Source organism: Gavia stellata, chromosome 20, assembly GCF_030936135.1.
Source record: "Gavia stellata isolate bGavSte3 chromosome 20, bGavSte3.hap2, whole genome shotgun sequence".
In the NCBI taxonomy this organism is placed as follows: domain Eukaryota; kingdom Metazoa; phylum Chordata; class Aves; order Gaviiformes; family Gaviidae; genus Gavia; species Gavia stellata.
Genome location: NC_082613.1, coordinates 1,551,128 through 1,571,065, shown reverse-complemented (window position 1 = coordinate 1,571,065; position 19,938 = coordinate 1,551,128). Strand labels below are relative to the sequence as shown.

General features: G+C 56.5%; 3 protein-coding genes across 3 annotated transcripts; 2 read left to right on the top strand and 1 right to left on the bottom strand.

Annotated features, from left to right (window-relative positions):
• Positions 1-1,486: 1,486 nt before the first annotated feature.
• LOC132318801 (signal-regulatory protein beta-1-like) lies at positions 1,487-3,954 on the bottom strand. The gene is made up of 5 exons (XM_059827401.1): positions 3,882-3,954; positions 2,656-3,012; positions 2,324-2,528; positions 1,874-1,916; positions 1,487-1,615 (listed from the first exon to the last, which is right to left on the bottom strand). The coding sequence occupies exons 1-5, from the start codon at positions 3,952-3,954 to the stop codon at positions 1,487-1,489; spliced, it is 807 nt and encodes a 268-aa protein (XP_059683384.1).
• A 653-nt stretch (positions 3,955-4,607) lies between these two features.
• Positions 4,608-6,632, top strand: LOC132318754 (tyrosine-protein phosphatase non-receptor type substrate 1-like). The gene is made up of 5 exons (XM_059827321.1): positions 4,608-4,674; positions 5,031-5,384; positions 5,630-5,944; positions 6,077-6,403; positions 6,522-6,632. The coding sequence occupies exons 1-5, from the start codon at positions 4,608-4,610 to the stop codon at positions 6,623-6,625; spliced, it is 1,167 nt and encodes a 388-aa protein (XP_059683304.1). The 3' UTR covers positions 6,626-6,632.
• Positions 6,633-7,704: 1,072 nt separating this feature from the next.
• On the top strand, positions 7,705-16,477 carry NSFL1C (NSFL1 cofactor). The gene is made up of 9 exons (XM_059827141.1): positions 7,705-7,806; positions 8,673-8,770; positions 9,754-9,828; positions 10,990-11,155; positions 11,512-11,604; positions 12,242-12,351; positions 12,806-12,943; positions 13,460-13,624; positions 14,681-16,477. The coding sequence occupies exons 1-9, from the start codon at positions 7,705-7,707 to the stop codon at positions 14,841-14,843; spliced, it is 1,110 nt and encodes a 369-aa protein (XP_059683124.1). The 3' UTR covers positions 14,844-16,477.
• Positions 16,478-19,938: the final 3,461 nt, after the last annotated feature.

The window sequence follows — 19,938 nt, the reverse complement described above, 5'->3', positions numbered from 1 at the left end:
CTGCCTGAAAAGCACGTTTCGCTCTTAGCCCGTGCCCACAAAGGGGGTGTTTGCGTGTGGCGGCACACGGTGCGGTGGGAGCGCCTGCCGCCATGGGTGGGTGCATGTGTGCACATCATGCCGGGGTGCACACGGGTGCTGCAGTGGTGCCTGGTGTGGAGCGCGCACTCCGCAGCTTCCTGCCACCACCACGCTCCGTCCTCGGCCGCTGGCCTGATCCCCTTGGAGGCGCTGAGCATGTGTGCATGGAGCAGGGGATGAGCATGGAGCAGACGTGCATGGAGCAGGGGATGTGCGTGGAGCAGATGTGCATGGAGCAGGGGATGAGCGTGGAGCAGACATGCATGGAGCAGACATGCATGGAGCAGGGAATGTGCCTGGAGCAGACGAGCATAGAGCAGGGAATGTACTTGGAGCAGGGGATGTGCCTGGAGCAGACGTGCATGGAGCAGGCGATGAGCACAGAGCAGATGTGCATGGAGCAGGGGATGAGCACGGAGCAGATGTGCATGGAGCAGAGGATGAGCACGGAGCAGACGTGCATGGAGCAGGGGATGTACTTGGAGCAGGAGACTTGCACAGCATAGGGGATGTGCATGAAGCAGATGTGCATGGACTGGCTGGGGCTGCAGCAGGAGATGTGCATGGGTCGCGGAGAAGGGGTGGAAGGGCAGGCCGGCCGGTGCCAGCTGCCCTGATTTTAACACAGCCTCATGAACCCTGTTCCCGAATACCGGCCCCTTGGGGAGCGCAGGGGAAGCCGGGCGAGGGCTGGGCCTCAGCCTGCGAGCTGCAGCAAAGCGGCACCGAGGGCCGTTCCCGAGAGCTGCGTGGCGCCTGGTCAGCAGATGCAGGTTCGGTGGGAGCCGGCCACTGCCCTGCCCAGGGGAGCTGCCCGGGGGCAGAGGCTGCAGCTGCCCGTGGGGCTCAGCACCAGCCCAGCAGCAGCGCGGGGGGAGCCGGCACGGGGCTGCCATGCGTCTGCCAGGATCCCGCGGGACCGGCAGGCTCTTGCTCTGAACACAGCGGGACCGGACAGCACGGCTGTTTGCAGGCTTTAAAGAGGATGGGCTCGGTGCGGTGACAAGGTAACACAAATTACGGACCTGCTGAGCCGGGAAAGTGCCAGTGGTGGCCCGTGCTGGTGGAGACAGGCGTGCATGAAGTCCTCCCGGTATAATCGGCACCGAACAGCTTGCACAAGGCAGAGGTGCTCAGCCTCATGGCCTGATCCTGTGTTCGAGACGGCTGCTGGGTCCTGGAAGAGCTGCTGCCAAGCCCTGGCACAGCAGGTCCGGCCCTGAGCCTCACCCAGCACCGCTGCTGAGACAGCAATGAATTAGGGAAGCTTTGCCAGCTCCAAGCACATTGGACCGGGGTGTGCCATGCAAACAGATCCACTTCTCCTTTATTGCGCCCTGCAGAAATGTCCCTGCTTCCTCCCCCAAAACAGGCTCTTTGGCCTTGCAGGCTGCAGTGCCCCACCTCACTTGGCAGCGACCCTGATGCTGGCATACTCGGAGCAGGCGGTGCCGGGGCTCCTGCTGTGCTGCGGGGCCGCGGGCAGGGGCTGGAGATCGGCGTAGTGGATGCTGTTGTCCTCCTTGCTGCTTTGCTGCAGAAATGCACACAAATGGTGAATGCTGTCACAAGAAAAATCTTGGAAAAATAACCCTAACAGCATGTTCAAGCTGGGACAGCAGTGCCACGGCTGCACAGATGGCCCCGCGCCGTGGTGCGGAGCGTGCCGGGACCACGTGCAGGTGGCTGCTGCTCACCCAATGCCCACCCCAGCCCCGGAGCCTTGCAGAGTCCCTGTAAGTCGGGGCATTGGTGAGGGATGGTCTTCCCCATATTCACTGCTCACTCTTACCTGGCTGGGCAGATGTGAGGTCTCCGCATCCAGGATTTCGCTGCTGGGGGGGGAAGGACGGCCATTAGAGCTGAAGGAAGCCGGGTCCCCTCCCCACCGCGCTCAGCACAGCCCTCCTCAATTCCCCTCCTGAATTTTCGCTGGGCTCTGTGGCACGTGGCCGCACATGATGCCTACGCTGAAGGCAGAGGAGAGGGACAAGGTGCTGCCTGCGCGCCTGGGCCAGGCTCAGACACCGCGGTGAGGGGCTGCAGGGAACTCCCCGGCGCTGGGCACTGCCCACTGCACCTTCCCATGAAATGCAGAGAGAAGCAATGATGCGCCTGTGAGTAAAGGACCTTTTTCTGGGGAAAATTACTGCTCCAGAGGGAAAAGAAACCAGGATAAGGCAGGTGGATAAGGCAGTTCGCTCGTCTTGGGGTGCAGAAGGAAGAGGTGGTGGGTACAAACCTGGGGGTGCTGGGGGTCCCTGCACAGCACCGTAGAGGGATGAGTGAGAAGCTGCCCACGGCCGCCGGCCTGGCCAGGCACTGGCTCTCCGCTTCGGCTCTGCGCTTCCTCCTGTACATGAAAAGGGCAACCAAGAGGCCGAGGAGGAGGAGGAGGAAGCAGAGCACTACAGCTGCAGCCACCATGCCGGGAACCAGGGCTGTCTCTGTGGAGATACAAGGCAGAGCAGGGAGAGGGTGGTGGGTGTGGGGCAGCGCTGGATCCCGCTGTGGGCAGGGCAGGGGCCGTGGGACAGGGTCCCCAGGAGCAGCGTCCCGCTGGGCTGCACTCACCGTGCAGGGACACCTCCGTGCCCTTTCCCCGCTGAAACACCTCATCGACACCGCCCAGCGATTTGCGGAACTTCACGCAGTAGTAGGTGCCGGCATCCTCGGGGCGAACATCCCTGATGCGGATGGTGAAGTCTGTGTCGGACCCCTCCACTGCCCTCGTCACGCGGGAGAAGGAGCCCGTCTGGTTGTAAACAGTCTCGTTCCCACTGCCCCAGCCCTTCAGCCACTTCACGGCACCAGCGGGACTGCCTTGGGATGTGGTGCAGTTCAGGGTGAGCGTCTCCCCCGCCATCACCGACACCTTGTCCTGGGGCTGCCGCAGCTCGAAGCCCTGATCCGTCTGGGGGGCACCCGCACCTGGGCACAGCGACAGGAGGGCAGGGGCTGAGCGTCGGAGCGAGGTGAGGGCTTGCTCCACTCACCCTGAGCGGCACAGCCAGAGCAGCCCCAGCTTGCTCCGAGTTTGCAGCAGCTCAGCTGAGAAATATCCCTGGATATGGCAGAGACAAACCACAGGCACTGGGAGCGGTGGCAGCCAGGTTCAAAACAAACAAGAAGCAAATTAGCATCCCCTGTCCTGTTGTTAACAGGAGGTGCTGCGGGTGCTTGGGAGTTCAGAGAGGTACGGAGGGAGCCAAGGGGAATTCCTGGCAGGAAAAACTCCCGAGTGCTGTTAAACATTAACACCCCAGCTCTGCACAACACGAGCCAGGACTACCGGGGCTCTGCGAGGATTTGGGGTTCACAGGCCGGGGCTGTGCACTGCCGGCCAGGAGCCGGCTCTGAGCAGGGATGTGAAGCCTCGGAGCCGAGTGCAGCCCCCAAACCCCTCCTGCCCCCAAACCCCTCCTGCCCAAAGCCCACCGCTACCTTCGGCACCGGCTCGGCAGGCCTCGGGGCTGCGCACCCGGGGCTGGGGGCTGCGCACCCCGGGACTCGGTGCTGCACACCCGGGGCTCGGCGCTGCATATCCCGGGGCTCGGCGCTGCACACCCGGGGCTCGGCGCTGCACGTCCCGCCCGCCTTGCCCCCGGCATCCCCGCGCAGCCCAAAAAGGTGGTCGGAGGAGGAAAGCCCCCCCGCCCGGTGCTTCTCTTTGCCGGCCTGCTCCCGTTAGCCATCTGCGGCGGCGGCCGGGCCTCTCCCCGCCGTCCCCCCGGGCGGCAGCGGCAGCCGGCGGGGCAGGGCGGGGGGGGAGCCGGCGGGGGGTCCCGCTCCGGACTCACCCGAGAGCGGCAGCGGGAGGAGGCTGAGCTGCCCGAGCAGGAGCTGGGCCGCCGCAGCGGCACGCCAAGCCATCGGCACTGCCCGGCCCGGGGCTCCGGCTGCGGGAGGAGGGAAGGCAGCAGCCGCGCAGGAAATGGAGCCGGGCGGGCCGGGCTGTTAACGCTTCTGCTGCCAGCCCCGGGGCGGGCGGGGGGCAGCTCCGCCGGGCCTCACCCCGCAGGGCACAGCGTCGAGGGCCAAGCGGCTCCGGGGCCGGGCCGGGGGGCTGCGCCGCGACGGGGCGGGAGGGCGGCTCTGCCCCGCCGCCCCGGGGGGTCGGCCGGAGCGCTGGCGGCCGGCGGGCTCGGGCGAAGCCGCGGGCGAGCTCTGCGCCACGGGGCCGTGGCCCGGTGCCGGCAAGGGCTGGGGGTCCCCCCGCGGGGGGAGCGTGCCGGATCGGGGCCCCCCTCGCTGGCTGCCCGGTGGCTGTGGCCGTGGCACACATCCGCGGGGAGCGCGGGGCTGACATCGCTGGCGAGGATCAGCCTCGTGACGTGAGACGGCGTGAACACCGTGGGAACCGGCTGGGACTTGTGCAAGGGGTTCGTGGAGGAACTTGGCCGGCAGCGAGCCCCTTCCTTCCCCTTCGCCAGGAGAGAGCCCAGCACCCCGCTGAGCCGAGCCTTGCTGAGCCCAGCCGAGCCCAGCCGAGCCCAGCCGTCGGGGAGTGCAACATGGGAATCACCATGGCTCCAGCAACACGGGCACTGCCTCTCACCTGCCTGATGCTGCTCCTGCTCCGGACAGCCCCGGGTGAGTGGGGGCCCCACATGGCCCCAGAACCTTTCCCACAGCACGCTCCCCCACACCGCTGGCAGAGTAAACCTTCCCCGTGCCCGCCGGTATCTGGGGCTCCTCTCTCACCGCCTCCCTTCCAGCCTGCTTTTACCCCCAGCCAAAGAGCTCGTTTTACTCCAGCACGTTCCAGCGGCTCCAGGCCTTCCCCGTCCCGCAGTCCCCAGCAGTGCTGGCTGCCTCGAGGGGTGAGGGACAGGGACATCTCTCTGTCCCCTGCTCTGGGCTCGGGGCCGGGGGTCTGGTGATGCCCCGTGCTGTGCCCCGGCTCTGGAGCCCCTCGTCAGCCCCTGCCCTCCTGTCGCTGTGCCCAGGTGCGGGTGCCCCCCGGCCGGGTTGGAACTTCGAGCTGCGGCAGCCCCAGGACAAGGTGTCGGTGATGGCGGGGGAGACACTCACCCTGAACTGCACTACATCCCAAGGCGGTCCGATTGGTGCCGTGAAGTGGCTGAAGGGCTGGGGCAGTGGGAACGAGACTATTTACAGCCCTACGGGCTCCTTCTCTCGTGTGACGAGGGCAGTGGAGGGGTCTGACACAGACTTCACCATCCGCATCAGGGATGTTCGCCCCGAGGATGCCGGCACCTATTACTGCGTGAAGTTCCGCAAATCACTGCTTGGTTATGAGGTGTTTCAGCGGGGAAGTGGCACAGAGGTGTCCGTCCGTGGTGAGTGGGGCTCCCAGTGGGAACCAGCCCTGCTGGGCACAGCCCCTGGCCCATCCCGGCCCATCCCAGCCCGGTGGGCTCCACTCGGGGTGAGCGGGGACGGGGAAGGGGCTCGGGGGCCGGCCCCAGGAGAGGGTCCCGTGAGCTGTCCCCGGGAGCCCCGTGGGAGACCCCACTCCCTGCAGCCCCGGGGCCGGGCGGGGGTGGCAGAGCCCGGTCTGATGGCCCCACGCTTCTCCCCGCAGCCAAACCCACGACCCCGGTTGTGTCCGGGCCCGGCCGCAGAGTGGGGCCGGGGCAATCGGTGCCTTTCACCTGCACGGCCGGAGGGTTCTTCCCCAAAGACATCAGCGTGAAATGGCTCAAGAACAGTGCCCCGGTCTCGGCTCAGCAGCCCCAGATCACCCTGGAGTGGATGAAATCCTCCTACAACATGTCCAGCACTGTGACGATGACGCTGCAGGAGGACGACGTCCACTCGCGCCTCATCTGCGAGGTGCAGCACCCCACGCTGACAGCCCCACTGAGGGGGATGTACCAGCTCAGCAGCGTCCTGCGAGGTGAGGGCTGGGGGGGGACTGGGGCTCGGGGTGTCCAGCTCCCGTGGGCTGGGGGTCCTGAGGCAGGGACGGGGCACTGCGCGGGCAGCGGAGCTGGGGGACCCTGTGAGCAGGCGCTGCCTCTCTTCCCAGTCCCCCCCAGAGTCCGTGTGGTCCCTGACCCGCCGAGTCCCGTTGAGGTGAACAAGACCGTGAACTTCACCTGCCACGTGGAGGGGTTTTACCCGGGAGAGGTGGCCGTCACCTGGCTGGAGAACGGGACGGAGATGAAGGCAGAGAGCATCTCTGGGCCGGTGAAGATGTGGCAGGGCTTGTTTGCGCTGAGGAGCCTGGTGGAGGTCCAAGCGACGGAGGAGAAGAACCGGTCCATGTTCACCTGCCGGGTGGTGCACGATGCCCAGGACCCCGTCGACAGGTCGACCACCCTGTGGATCACCGCCCCAGCCAGGGAGGGACTGAGTGACTGGTCCCAGACAGGTATCGGTGCATGAGAGCCGCTGGGTCCCCGTGGGGGCTGGGGGCTGCGGGGTGCCTGTCCTTGAGCCCCGGCCACTCACGTCCCCTGTCCCCACCACAGGTCTAAACCTCCTGTCCAGCCCCGGCTTGTGGCTTGGCATCCTGCTGGAGAAGGGGCTCCTCGGCGGCCTCCTCATCTTCCTCTTCAAGCGCGGAAGGGCATGAGGAGGGAAACGCCGCGGCCGCCAGCCCGTGCTGCTCTGTGTCGGCCACCGGTTCCTCGGGTCGCGGTGCCGGGAGCGGGTCCCGGGGCTCGGCCGCCGCCAGCTCTGTCGTGTGTCTCTGGAAATAAAGGGGCCGGGATGCACAGGCTGCCCTGGGCTGCTCCGCGCCGCCGGTCCCGGGCGCTCGGCCCTGCCCGCAGCCCGCACACCCGCCCTCGCCCGGGGCGCGGCCCCCGCTGCAGCCCCCGTCCCGGCGGCACCTCCGACCGCACCGGGCACGCACGGCCCCGCCAGCGGCGGGAGCGGGAGGGGTCCCGCGGAGGGGGGAGCCGGGGGCAGCCCGTGGCCGCGTCCCCGGGAGCAGCCCCGCCGCAAGCCCGCCGCGGGGCTCGGGGGGGCGCGTCCGGGGCTCGGCGCTGCACACCCGGGGCTGGGGGCTGCACATCCCGGGGCTCGGGGCTGCTCATCCCGGGGCTCGAGGCTGCACATCCCGGGGCTGGGGGCTGCACATCCCGGGGCTCGGGGCTGCTCATCCCGGGGCTGGGGGCTGCACACCCGGGGCTGGGGGCTGCACATCGCGGGGCTCAGGGCTGCTCATCCCGGGGCTCGAGGCTGCACATCCCGGGGCTCGGGGCTGCACATCCCGGGGCTGGGGGCTGCACATCCCGGGGCTCGGGGCTGCTCATCCCGGGGCTGGGGGCTGCACACCCGGGGCTGGGGGCTGCACATCGCGGGGCTCAGGGCTGCTCATCCCGGGGCTGGGGGCTACAGACCCGGAGCTCGGCGCTGCACACCCCAGGGCTGGGGGCTGCGCATCCCGGAGCTGGGGGCTGCACCCCCGGAGCTCGGCGCTGCACCCCCGGGGCTGGGGGCTGCACCCCCGGAGCTCGGCGCTGCACACGCCGGGGCTCGGCGCGGCGCATCGCACCGCCGGGCCGCCAGGGGCCGCTGTGCACCGGGCAGGACGGTGCGCGTGGCTCGGGGGTGTTTCCGCCCGGGGGGGTTTGGCGGCGCACGCGGGGAGGGCGGGGCGCGGCTGGCGCGGGCCCCGGCGGGGTTTGGGTGTCGCACCGCGGCAAGATGGCGGACAGGGAGGAGGCGCTGAGGGAGTTCGTGGCCGTGACCGGCGTCGAGGAGGAGCGAGCGCGCTTCTTCCTGGAGTCCGCCGGCTGGGACCTCCAGGTAGCCCCGCCGCCGCCCCGCTCCCCGCTGCCTTCCTCGCCGCCGGCTTGGCCAGCTGCGGGGGGCTCGGCGGCGGGGCGCGGCCGAGGCCAGCGGCGGGCGGGGGCCGCGGCCCGGGAGGCCGTGGCGGTGGCGGGGCAGCGCCGGGCTGGGAGCTCGCTCTCCTGCAGACTCGGGCCTCGCCCGGCGGCCGCTCCCGAGTCCCCGGCCCGTCGCCGGGCTGCGAGGGTCGGGCGCAGCCGGTGCCGCGGGTCCGGGGGCTGGCTGGGACCGAAGCCCGCCCTGGTTTCCTCCTGAATTTGAACGCGGCCAGTTTCTAGCACGGGGCGAGGAACGGGGCGTTCTGGATTCTGCCGGGTTGGCGTAGGTTTTCCTTGACTGCTCGCGCGGCTGTTGGGGCTCTGCTGCCCGTACTGTCAGCAGCAGCCCCAGCACCCCCCGGTAAGGGGGAGATCGGCCACCAGTCTGACCCGCTCCGGTCTCCCACCCCCCAAACGATCTGGCTGTGTTTAATTAAATCCGAGTCCACTCATGGATGTCACAGAAGCAGCCGTTTCAGAACAGTCGTTTTAGAATAAGCCCTGTAGAAGTATTGCAAAATGAGGGCCTCTGGTCGGGGAGGTTGCTCAGGCAGAGCTGTAGTGGCGAGTGTCCTACCATAACAAAGCCAAACATTAGAAGCTGGCAAAGCCTCTCCTTTGCTACGATCTCCAAAGGGGGAAATTAGAAGAAATATCTTTAGTTTTGATGTGCCTTAAGAGGTCCAACGCAACAGAAGCTTCAGCTGTGTTATTTGCGTGTGTTTTTTCCGCTGTTCTGGAATGTTTGCTCTCATCCTGACAAGCTCCTGCGGTGTTCCTTTCCAGATCGCGCTTGCCAGTTTCTACGAGGACGGGGGTGATGAGGACATTCTGACTCTTCCCCAGCCGACCCCCAGCTCTATATCCAGAGGCACCGCAGCCAGGTGAGGAGGGAGCTTCAGCTCAGGCCAATCTGTTTATCAGCAGCTTGTAAACCTGACAGTGAAAACTATTTAGGTAAAAATGCAAGCTCTATCTAAAGCAGTGATGTGTGCTAATTTTCAGGAGACATAGGTCTGCGTTTAGATTTGCTTCAGCTCACACGGCCCTCTAGAAATTGTGAAAACCTCAGCATTTATACATCGCAAGCGCAGATGTTATTGCACAACTAATCCAAAGATCAGTTAGGACAACATGCCTCAATGCTCAGGAAAAACTTGATTTGTCTTTTGAGGTTAGAAGACAGGCGGTTGGTGAGGCTTTCATTTGAGCAGATTGTATCTCCACGGGAAAAATATTTTCTAATTTTGTGTGACACGACACCTAATCTGACGAAGTTGAGCATTTTACAAAAAGAAGTTAATTTCACTGTACCAAATCCCTGCGCAGTAGGGAAATACTATCCCATTTTAAAGAGAAGGAGTTACTGACTATGTCTTGAAGGAAAAGTGCTCTCGGTTCAGGCTTCGGTAAATAAAGTCCATATCACAGCAGAACCCTGTTTCAGTTTGGATCACGGGTAACAGCTTCGGAAACAACAAGAGGGGAAGGATGTCGGGGCCGGGGGCCTGGAAGAGAAACCTGTGCTTGTGCAGGTTTGGAAGTGGCAGCTCTTTGAAAGAGGCAACAAAATCTGGTACGCGAGGAAGGAAGGCGACTGAAGACTCACCGCTTTTGCTGGGGCTGCAGCCGCCGTCTGAGCCTCCTCCAGTGCACCCGCTCCTCTTTTCTGTTGGTGTAGTTGGCAGAGAGGTCCAAGAGCTCAGTTCACCACTCGGTTACACCAGTGCTGACCTGTCATTTCATAGAGCAGTGAATCAGACCCTAAAAGTAGAACAGAGTCAAGCTAACTGCAGTGTTGAGGAGCTTTTGCTTATGTGGTTGAAGTGTGTCATGAGGCTGACGTACTTCTCGTTGACTTTTGCAGTGACCATAGAGTAACATCGTTTAGAGACCTTATTCATGCACAGGAGGATGATGATGAAGAGGAGGAGGGACAGCGGTAAGTTTTCAGTTAAAGACTTAAAAAGCTGTGTGTGTATCCCTGCCCTTTTGTGATGGCTTACCACTTGTGCACAGTTTGTTTTAAAAAACAGATTTAAGTCAATACGAAATTCCTGTAGTGAAAAATCGCAGGTTTGGCACGGAAGGGTTGGTCAGTGTGAAGTCTGTGCACAAGCACGTGCTCGGCATTGCTGCGTAAACACCGGTTTTTGTCGCTGAATTGTGCTGTTGAGAGAAAGCCTGAGGTAGGATGTGGAAGCCCTGGGTTAAGAATAGAAAAAAGCCCAGATCATCATTTCTGTCCGTAAAGAACGGAAATGTGGGAATAATGCAGGGATTGTTTTTCTTTCTGTTTGGAGTTTTTTTTTGGTTGGTTTTTCTTTTTTTTTTTAAGTGCTGCTTAAGGGTAATGTAATGGAGTGTGGAGGTGAAAAGAATGTAGGTCCCCTTTTCCATGGGCGTACTAGTGGGAAAGTCATCTACGATGTCAGCTGTAAGTAGTTAAATACCCTAAAGGTTAACAGGCAAGGTAAATTGAATGGAACTGATGTATCTTAAGGTGGCTCAATCTAGGTAGGCTGCATGGGCTTCTGCAAACAGATGTGAGCTTGCTCTGTATGTGTTACAAGCCAGCTGGAAGCTAATAAACCCAGTCTTCCAGAAGTGCTTAATTGCACTTCACTGTGCATTCATTGCTTCCAGTTCAGATCCATCCTGTGTGTGGTGATCTTTCAGTGTGGCATGAACGCGTGCCTTCCCTCAAAACACCAGTTAGATGTTGCCCATCTTCTTCCATCTGACAGGTCGGAGGCTTGCTGGAAGTCTCGTTGAGCTCAGTAATGTAGCTGGTACTAGCATTTGAAACTGAGCCTTGTCAGGCTGGGCTGTTTCTCTTGCTAGGTCTGAGAGAGCTGTTACCACTTTATTGCTATTGATCAATGGGTAATTTTACAGTAAGTGACATAAAAAGAAAGTCTCTGCAGTACAGGAACTTGTAAGTGGCTACAGTAGGAGATCCGCTGGTAGTAACTAATACTTTTAGATCTGAGCTGTACAAAAATGAACTGAATCCTGATGTAAAACTACCGGGTCCTGTCACATGCGTCTCCTGGAGAAGCAGCGGTCCAGTCTTACCCAGAAGCCGTGTGCTTTCTGTTAGGTTTTATGCCGGCGGCTCAGAGAGAAGTGGACAGCAGATCGTTGGTCCTCCGAGGAAGAAGAGTCCCAATGAGCTGGTGGAGGATCTGTTCAAAGGAGCAAAGGAGCACGGTGCAGTGGCGGTTGATCGGACGACCAAGAGCGGTGGCGAGACCAGCAAGCCTAAAGTGAGGAGTGATGAGTTCTTCCTTCTGTTCCCTGTTTCAGTTGTCATCTGTGTATGGCTCCCATCATGACAGCTGTTTGGTACTGTGGAGTCCTGGAATTATCTTAAAAGGACAGCTAAGTCTGGACTCCTCTCTTAGGGCAGCTCTAGTTCACGTGTCACAGCGGCAAGAAAAGCCACTTTCTTGTGCCCTGTTTATTAACTTGTTCAAGCTGGTGACTGTGCCTGCAGGACAATAGGTGTTGCGGATGCTGTGAAGCCCCCTGTTCATCCGTAACGGTGTTGGGGAAAGGGAAGCAAGCTCTTCTTGGGTTTGTGTCATTCTATAACCTCTTTGCCTGCCCCTCTCTCTTGCAGCCTTTCGCAGGGGGAGGGTATCGCCTCGGGGCCACTCCAGAGGAGGAGTCTGCTTATGTGGCAGGAGAAAGGAGACAGAACTCCGCTCAGGATGTGAGTATCTTCCTGTTCTGTTTTGTAGATGTCACCCAAGGGATATCTCTGCTATGGCTACACAGCTTGCGACCCTAGAGAGTTATAAAGCTTGGTAGAAATTCAAGAGGACAGAAGTATGGTAAATCCTGTGGGATTTCTGATCAGAGAGTAGTAGATGCTTGGGTCTTGGGTAAGCAGTTTTCTGATGAACTTTTAGTTAAGAATCTGGGTGTTCCTTAGAAGTGGGGATTGTGAAAAATAGTGTGCAAAGGGCACTGGGCAATTAACTCTTCTTTATCCGTTGAAGAGATGTGGAGCGAACAGCATCAATGCAAGATTCTCTTGTGCTTGATTTGTAAGCAAATACCCACCTAGGCCATGGTGGGAGCTTGGTTTAGGCTCCTCGCCTAGCGCACTCCTGGCTCTTCAGCCATATTTATCAAAAAGGGGTCTGTGGTGCCACCTTCTAGGAATTGATACATGACCGTTACACAGCCAGTGCTCTGGGATTTCCCTTGGCCCAGAGGAACCTGGCTGGAATCTTTCCTGCACCTTGAGATTCCTCTGCCAGCCAGGAACTTTTCACTTTGCGTCCGGTTATTGTTCGTACTTAGATGCTTCAGTGAGGCTGATTGTTGTTTGGGGGCTGCTGCAGGTGCATGTGGTACTGAAGCTCTGGAAGAGTGGATTCAGTCTGGACAGCGGAGAACTGAGGAGCTACCAGGATCCGTCCAATGCCCAATTTCTTGATGATATCCGCAGAGGGTATGTAGCAAGAGGGGAGAGAAAGAATAGCTGTTTTCTGAAACAGAACTATTTGTGGAATCCAGGATGCTGAATCAATGGCACATTTCACCTGAGCTTTCTTATAAGAGCTAGATTCTTAATATGGAAACTGTGGGACGGCAGACTTGAACATTTACTTCAGATAAATGGGAACTGGCCTTGGTTTGTGTGGGGCCTTGGGAGTTCAAAGTGAACAAACAGATTTTCATATTTGGGCTGAGAATTGCTAATGCATCATGTCACTCCAGGTGAGGGCAAGGGAAAAGTAACCTTTAATTTGTGTCTGTTAGTGGGGAGGTGTGCATCTGCCCTGTTAATTAAGCAACAGCTCACTGCGATTCCTGAAATTCCAGAGGTCTGTGGCTGGCACTTTTTCTCTGCACTTTCCTGACTTGCTTCTTCAGGCAGCTGCCTTAGGACACTCTCTTTGCAGGGAAGTCCCCGCAGAGCTGCGCAGGTTAGCACGGGGCGGACAAGTGAACCTGGATATGGAGGATCACCGTGATGAGGAGTATGTGAAACCTAAAAGTGTCTTCAAAGCTTTTACTGGAGAAGGACAGAAGCTGGGCAGGTGAGAAGACAGCAGCGCTGGTTTGCCATGTGTCTGATGCGAGAGTCGCTCGAGAGTTTTGCTAGGTTGAGCCTTTTGATTCATCTTTCTGAAGAAAAGGCACTCCGTGCCTATGGTATGTGAGGTGTTCCTCTAGGAGAGGAAATGAGGCTTACTGGTGTGTACTGTGAGATGGCTCAGCCTTTCCGTGGCAGGAGGTGGATCCCTACTTCGGAACACAATGGTATGTCACGTAGAAGCAGTGTTTCCAAGTTACACTGCCCTTGTTCCAGTGGGTGTGTGAAGACCCATGATGTGGTGCTCCAAAGGGAGATGGTGGAGTTGAAGTTCTAGACAAGTTCCTGCTGACTAGCTGACTCCTAAATTCTCGCTTCCAACTTGCGTTGGTGTCTCTTGACTGGGAACCCTGGCAGTTGGGCCCAGCAGGCGATAAGCGCACTGCTTGACTCCTGGCACCCTGCCGTCCCGTCAGCTGTTTGGTTTTTAACAGCTCACCTTGTGTCTCCCTCTTCTCAGCACTGCGCCCCAGGTGATGGGCACCAGCTCGCCAGCCCAGCAGGCGGAGAATGAAGCCAAAGCCAGTTCTGCCATCGCTATTGATGAGTCGGAGCCCATCACCAACATCCAAATCCGGCTTGCTGACGGTGGGCGACTGGTCCAAAAGTTTAACCACAATCACAGGTACAAACGCAACGAGAAACACAGGTCACTAACTGGGAAGGCCTGAATGATACTGCAAACTGTGCCCAGATGGGGTAGATGTTAAAATCCGGGCTAGCCTGCTAAAGGGAGCTCTGGGGATCCTTCTGTGTAGGTGAAGAGGAATACAATTATTGTGGGGTTTTAAGACAGTTGTTAACTGTTGGAAGGATAGGATTTGCTTTTCAAATGGTGATGGATTATAGCGAGTGATTCTGCACCTGGGAGCTTCAGTGTTATCAGCAGAACTTCCCTTAATGTCACCTATAAAAAACTGAATCTCTTCTAAGGGCTTTAGAAACTGTCAGATAATTAGGATCTTGGTTCAGTTGTTCTGAATCTCAGTTCAGACTTCTCTACTGGGCTGTTCCCTGGGCTGAATGGAGCACCAAGGGGTGCGCTTACAGTAGCTCAGTTCCCTTGGACGAACAAAGCTGGCTTATATACCCTGCAGCTTTGTTAGGCTTCTCTCCTGAAGTGCTTCCCACCTACCTGATCTCGGAGAGCGTGGCCATTTATTTATATTCATTCCTCCAGTTTCTATAAGAGAATCAAGAATGATGCAAAAAGTTACAAAAACCCTCTCCGATCCGGTGCAGGAAATCGATCCAGTGTCGCTGTTGTGGCTGCATTTGGGAGTTGAGATCATCTAGGTTATGCTGTTTTTGACGAGCTCAGTCACTTACAGCAGCTAGTCTCAAGCAATTTGTTAATCTCTTAATCTTGAAGGCTTCAGAAGCCTTCAATTTCAAATAGCTGCCTGACATCACAAATGTTCCAGTTGGGCAGCGTGAAAGAACATTTAGCTGCAAGTCTTTAACCTATAAAGCAGCTTGTGTTATTTCGCTGAACGGGAGCCTACGGAGGAGTAGGCTAAATCAGAATTGGCTGGCTGTGGCCTCTACTGTTAGCTGAAAAACAAGTGCAGCGGCTGCAGGGTTGCACGCTCTGGAAGGGGTGAGTTTAGGCTGTTGCCATGTGCTTTTACAGGATGTTCAGTAACAGGATCACCCTCGTGTGTTTGATCCCTTTGGACAGGATCCGTGACATCCGGCTCTTCATAGTAGATGCTCGGCCAGCGATGGCTGCCACCAGTTTCGTCCTCATGACCACCTTCCCAAATAAAGAGCTGACTGATGAGAACCAAACCCTGAAGGAAGCCAACCTGCTCAATGCTGTCATTGTTCAGCGGTTAACATAAAGGAACCCACCTCTCGCCACACGGCTGCCTGCAGCGCGCATGTGTCGTCTCGTCCTGTGCGTGCACCTGCGCCGTGCCACACAGGCTCACATCTACTCGTAGCTCTGGGTTCTTAGGTCTTGGTTGGACTTTTTTCTCTTTAGTTGCATTTCCCATGGGGTTTTTTTTGTGATGATGATCAGTGGACTTTAAAATAAATAAACGAAACGAATCCGTTTTGAAAGGAGCTGCAGCCTATTGTGCCACAAGTTCTCCCACAAGAGTTCAGTTACCTTTGTGGATTGTGTTACTGCACTCTTTAGAGGGGAGGCAGGTAAGGGGGAAGGGAGCTCCCAGGGAGCAGTTTCTATCCATGCCAACTGACTGCTCATCGCAATCTTTTTGCTCTTCCCTCTCCTCCAGGGACTGCTGTAAAGTATTCCCTTTATTTCCGCACATTAAATACAAACTATATGAGAATGGGTGATCTGATTGTCAGGATAACGGTTACACTACTGTAGAAGCGTTGTGGGGGAAGTCTTTGTGAAACAGCTGTTGCTCAGTGTGGGGAAAACTCCAACGTGCGTGTGCGGGTGGCAAGGTTTAACACTCTTCCTGGGCTTTTCCGGAGAGAAAGTCCTGATTTTCCTTCCCTCAGCAGAACCCTTAGGGGCGTTCATTGCAGTACCCACCGGCTCTGCCGGCACTTCCTCCAGCAGTCCAGACTGACAGCAGTTTTAATTTGCTGTATTGCATTTCTCTGAGAAACCCTGCTGCTGACTTTTTCTTTCCAAGAAGGCACAAAGCTGAATCAGCTTGAAGTGACTGAAAGTAAAAGGCAAACAGCCTGTCTTACTGGAAAGCAGGTTTTATTTTAAGAGGTGAATTATTGAGACGATGGAAGCAGCTCAGGTGGAAAAACTCAAGGCTGTAGTACCCTTTGATTTACTTCCTCTCCTCTGCTGAGGACCGAGTAACATAGCTGAACACCTGGAGTTCTCCAGCTTTGGACTGTTTTGCTGTTTGTGGTTTGGGCTCAGATCTCCGTATCTCTCTTTCCTTTGAACAGAATCCTGCAGGTGAATTCATTTCGCCTAGACATGAGGGGCTGGTAGCGCTGGTGTAGCATCACGCATACGAGTTGCTGTCTAGCGTTGTGCCACGGCACTTTGCACTGACCTGCAACAGGCTTGCTATCCTAGCCCTGGGCTTCGGAGCAGAACTCGAGAGCTGTGCAGAACCGTGGGCCTCCAGACGTCGACTAACTGGGAGCTGCGCCGCAACCAGCGGTATCCCTTTGAGAGAGGCTGGATTGCTGCCGTGCCAACAGTTGGAGCGTGCCGTCCGCTTCCTGCCTTAGTCACGCTGGAGCCCTGCGGCTGCTGCGCTGTAAGTCCACTCCCCTCAGCGCTCTGAAGCTTCCAGGTCCTCACCTTGGTGCGAGCAGAGAACAAGCTTTAGGGACGGGGCCAGCAGGTTGGACAGGTTCAGCATGAGAAACTCGCTTGGCTGCCTGTATTAATACAAAACTGCGGGAGTAAATACCAGACCTTAGCAAGGGCATTTTTACAACAGTTTCTCAACTGAGAGCTGAATCAACTTACATTTTTCATTACTAAATGGATATATAATGTGCGTAACAGCAAATTTGTAAATTGTTGTGGAAATCACCATTAAAAGCCCGCAAAATAGGAAAACAGCGTTTGACCCTTTCTAATAATGGCTACCATCTGTTCTCATATTTTGGATGATGTACATGCGGATGTCTACTCTTACTGCTTTGGGTTGCACTGCGAGCAGGCTTCCCAGTGCTGAGTTGTCTTCAGCTAAATGAGATTAAAAACCTCAGCAGCATTTTTAAAGCTCTCTTCTGACAGGTGAACTTGGGGTTTGCCTGCTTGCATCACTTGGTGTTGTATATTACGACCACTTAGTCATGTAGCTGAACCAGTACAGAGAGAATTCAGAAAGGGAATTTCCCTGGGAGTTAAATACAGTCACAAATGCCTTGGGGGAAGTCACTCATTTTTAATCGTTCATCGGAGGAGTTCTTGTATCCTGATCTTCTCCACAGGTGCCATTTTGGACACTTAGGACAACATCTTCCAGAGTGCTGGACAGGGTACACCCCTAGAGCCAGAAAGAAAGTTTATCTAACAGAGAGACTACACATCATTTGTCTCCTGCTTCTTCTGCCTTGGTTAGCCGGTGGCATCAGAGGACTGAGGTGGTGACTAGCCAGCATCCGCGGTCTTTGGCTGGATGAGCTGGCCACGTTGGTTCCCCCAGATGAAATGAGGGTTGGCAGCTAGACAGCAGCTCATCTAGCTGCCGACCCCAAGGATTTTGTCACGCAGGTTCTGCTCACCGATGGGAAGTTTCACACCCAGGTTTCCTCTCAGCTCTCTCCTTGCCAGTGGGACGGAAAGGTGCTAAATTCAGAGGGGCTTCGGGCTCGGAGACACTTTCTGCCAAGGAAAGCGAATTTTCCTGTGAGCCGGAGGGTGGCAGTGCTGCAGAGAAGCCGCTCTCCACCTCGAAGGCTCCTGCTGAGAAACTCTGCCAGCTCCCCACTGTCTGCAGGGACCTGCGCCTCCTGCTCCTCTGCATCTGCGAGCCCCTCTGGGACGCCGTTGCTCACTCCTCCTTCCTCTGATTCTCTTCCTGGGTTTTGGGTATTTTTGTAAGTAATGAGCAGTCCTTATCGCCTGGCGAGCAGGATCAGCTCTGCCCTGCCGCCAGGCTATCTGAAGTGTGCCCAAGTGGCGCACGGAAGCAGTATCAGTAACCAAGATAGGCGTATCTTCTTCCGAAGTTGACAAAAGAGCCTGTAGAACGAACGGAAGCAGCGTACATGCAATCTCCTTTATTAAACTGTCTCCTTCTGGGAGTTGGGGGAACGTTTCACTATAAAATAAGCTATAAAGCAAAAATGACAGCCAGGCTAATTAACAGGGAAGGGATAATATACCAGAACAGGAAAGAGGGGGGTGTGTGGAAAGACGCAGCTTGATTTTTGTAAAGAAAATCACCTTCCTTGTCACTGGTGCGGCTCTTCGCTGTGTGATGTGCCCCTGCAGGAAGGTAAATGCTCATTTCTGACACTCCTATAGTTGTGGTGGTTGTTGGCGAGTTTATTTGACTTTCTCTCTAGTAAAATTTCCTTCCTTCATCATTCCATTACTTTGTTCTAACAGAGTCATCGTCTGAGATTGGGCTTTTCTAAAACTGACATTGGTGCCTGCGAAAAAGTGTCTTTTTCTCCTTTGCCCGGAGAAGTGTTTCACTTTGAAATTTTTCTTTTTTCTCTGATTGTTCCCTCCACAGGGAGTCCTGCCCATCTTCCTGGTCTTTCACACACTGGTGCTAAGGCAGTGCCCCATGTCTCATGTGAAAACTCGCTTCTTCTCAATTTCTGTATGATAAGATACAGCCCAGTTTTACGACAGTGCCGTCCTATCTGGGGCTGATGTCTTTCACTGTATCTGAGTGTTTTTCTTTGAGTGCTGTATTTTAACGGTTTTCCCTTCCTCAGGCGGGTAATTGTAGGACTTCCTTGGGTTTTTTCCTTCGTATGCAGTTCATTGTTTCCTCTTCTTCCTTTTCACATGTCCTCGTTGCTAAGATTTAGTTCCTGTGTTTTCTGATAGCATTTTGCACCATTTCCTGGGAACTTTGCCTCCCCTCTGTAATGCTGCTTTTGCCATGGGATGTTTGCTGGACCGTGTTTCTTGCATGGTCAGTGGTCTGCCTACCTCAGGAGGTTCTGCTGTCCCGGTGCCTTTGGTCAAGTAGTTTTTCCGTGATCCTGGTGTAGCTGTACCTTCAGCTGCTTCTTCAGGTAAAATAACGTTAGCAGCACAAAGCAGCTAGCTGGTTGGCTTGTTTTGGCACAAGACTCAGGCAGCTCAGCTAGCAGATAAATGGAAGCAGCGACAAGAGACAGGGAGCAAGAAATATCGGGGGGCACATCTGCAGCTAGAAGAGGATAACTGTAAATTTTGGCCTAATTTTTTTTTCTTCTTGTTGCCTTTGGTTATAGTCAGTTATATGTAATTTAGTCTTTGCTCCTCATTGCTGGACAACACTAAATCTTTCCAGAAGGAGAAAGTGACCTTCATGCCATGGCTGCTTCTTGGGTGGGTCTTCAGCTCCCTGGTGTCTTTATTTAGAGGTGTGATTAAAAGGATGTCAGTCTGCTCCTGGGATGTTCTTCGGAAGTTCAGTCAGGAGGGTTTTCTTTTGAAAGCAGCACTGCTTTACAGATCCTTTGTTATCAAGAAAAAGGACCTTGAGTTGATGTTTCTTCTGACTCTGTAGTTACAGTAGAAAACTGGCTTGGGGGATTGGTGTCATAGTCACGTAAAACAAGATGCTTATGGCTTTCTTCAAAGTCCCCCACCATGAGGGGAGGACCTGTGATACCTGGGCAGGAGCTGGTGTCTGTTCAGGAGTCTGCTGTTCTAGGTAAGGCTGTGGGAGGAATCGCTAGATCGTGAAAGTAAGGCGGTGCTACCCCCTTACCGCTTCTAAACGGTCTTGTTTCTGTTGGTGAACCACAGTGTTTGTAGATGGAGACCGGTAATTTTAAATGACGGATTTAATTAAGCAACAAAGTTGTTTTTCTTACCAGGTTGTGGGTTTCCATTGGTGCTCACATGGTAAACACCTGGCATCATCCAAGGAAGGGTGTCTGACGGTCACTTGAGGCAGAGCTGGGAAGCCAGAGCCCGCGGTTCTCAGCCATGCCTGCTGCCAGGTGTGCTTCCCTGGCGACCCAGCCGCATCCCCGATGAAAGAAAAGCCTTTAGCTCCTTTTGCGCTTCGAGGCTTAGACCAGACTTCTCCGAGCTGCGTGCCTCTGTACCTGTCCTTCAGGCACAGCAGCGATAAACGTACGCATCAGTGCTCTGCCTGATGTGAAGGGAATTAGCCATTGCACAGACGCTCTCTTGCTGAATCGTGCAGAGCTGGGTCTCCTCACCTGCAGTCCTTGTTAATGAGGTATGATCACCCTGCCAGCTTTTGTGGTGTGTTGTAGGCAGTTTCACTTTACTTTAGGAAGGAAAAAAGCTTAAAGGTAGTTGATGGCATCCGAGAGTTCAGCTGCAAGTCT

Bases quoted from the DNA above. Each gene is read 5' to 3' on its own strand.
- NSFL1C (XM_059827141.1), top strand. From the start codon at position 7,705: ATGGCGGACAGGGAGGAGGCGCTGAGGGAGTTCGTGGCCGTGACCGGC. The intron at 11,605-12,241 runs GTGAGTATCTTC...GGGCTGCTGCAG, and splicing joins GACAGAACTCCGCTCAGGAT to GTGCATGTGGTACTGAAGCT. The intron at 13,625-14,680 runs GTACAAACGCAA...CCCTTTGGACAG, and splicing joins AAGTTTAACCACAATCACAG to GATCCGTGACATCCGGCTCT.
- LOC132318801 (XM_059827401.1), bottom strand. From the start codon at position 3,954: ATGGCTTGGCGTGCCGCTGCGGCGGCCCAGCTCCTGCTCGGGCAGCTC. The intron at 3,013-3,881 runs GTGAGTCCGGAG...CGCTGTGCCCAG, and splicing joins CCTCCCGCTGCCGCTCTCGG to GTGCGGGTGCCCCCCAGACG. The intron at 1,616-1,873 runs GTAAGAGTGAGC...GCATTTCTGCAG, and splicing joins CCTCACATCTGCCCAGCCAG to CAAAGCAGCAAGGAGGACAA.
- LOC132318754 (XM_059827321.1), top strand. From the start codon at position 4,608: ATGGCTCCAGCAACACGGGCACTGCCTCTCACCTGCCTGATGCTGCTC. The intron at 5,385-5,629 runs GTGAGTGGGGCT...TTCTCCCCGCAG, and splicing joins CACAGAGGTGTCCGTCCGTG to CCAAACCCACGACCCCGGTT. The intron at 5,945-6,076 runs GTGAGGGCTGGG...CTCTCTTCCCAG, and splicing joins GCTCAGCAGCGTCCTGCGAG to TCCCCCCCAGAGTCCGTGTG.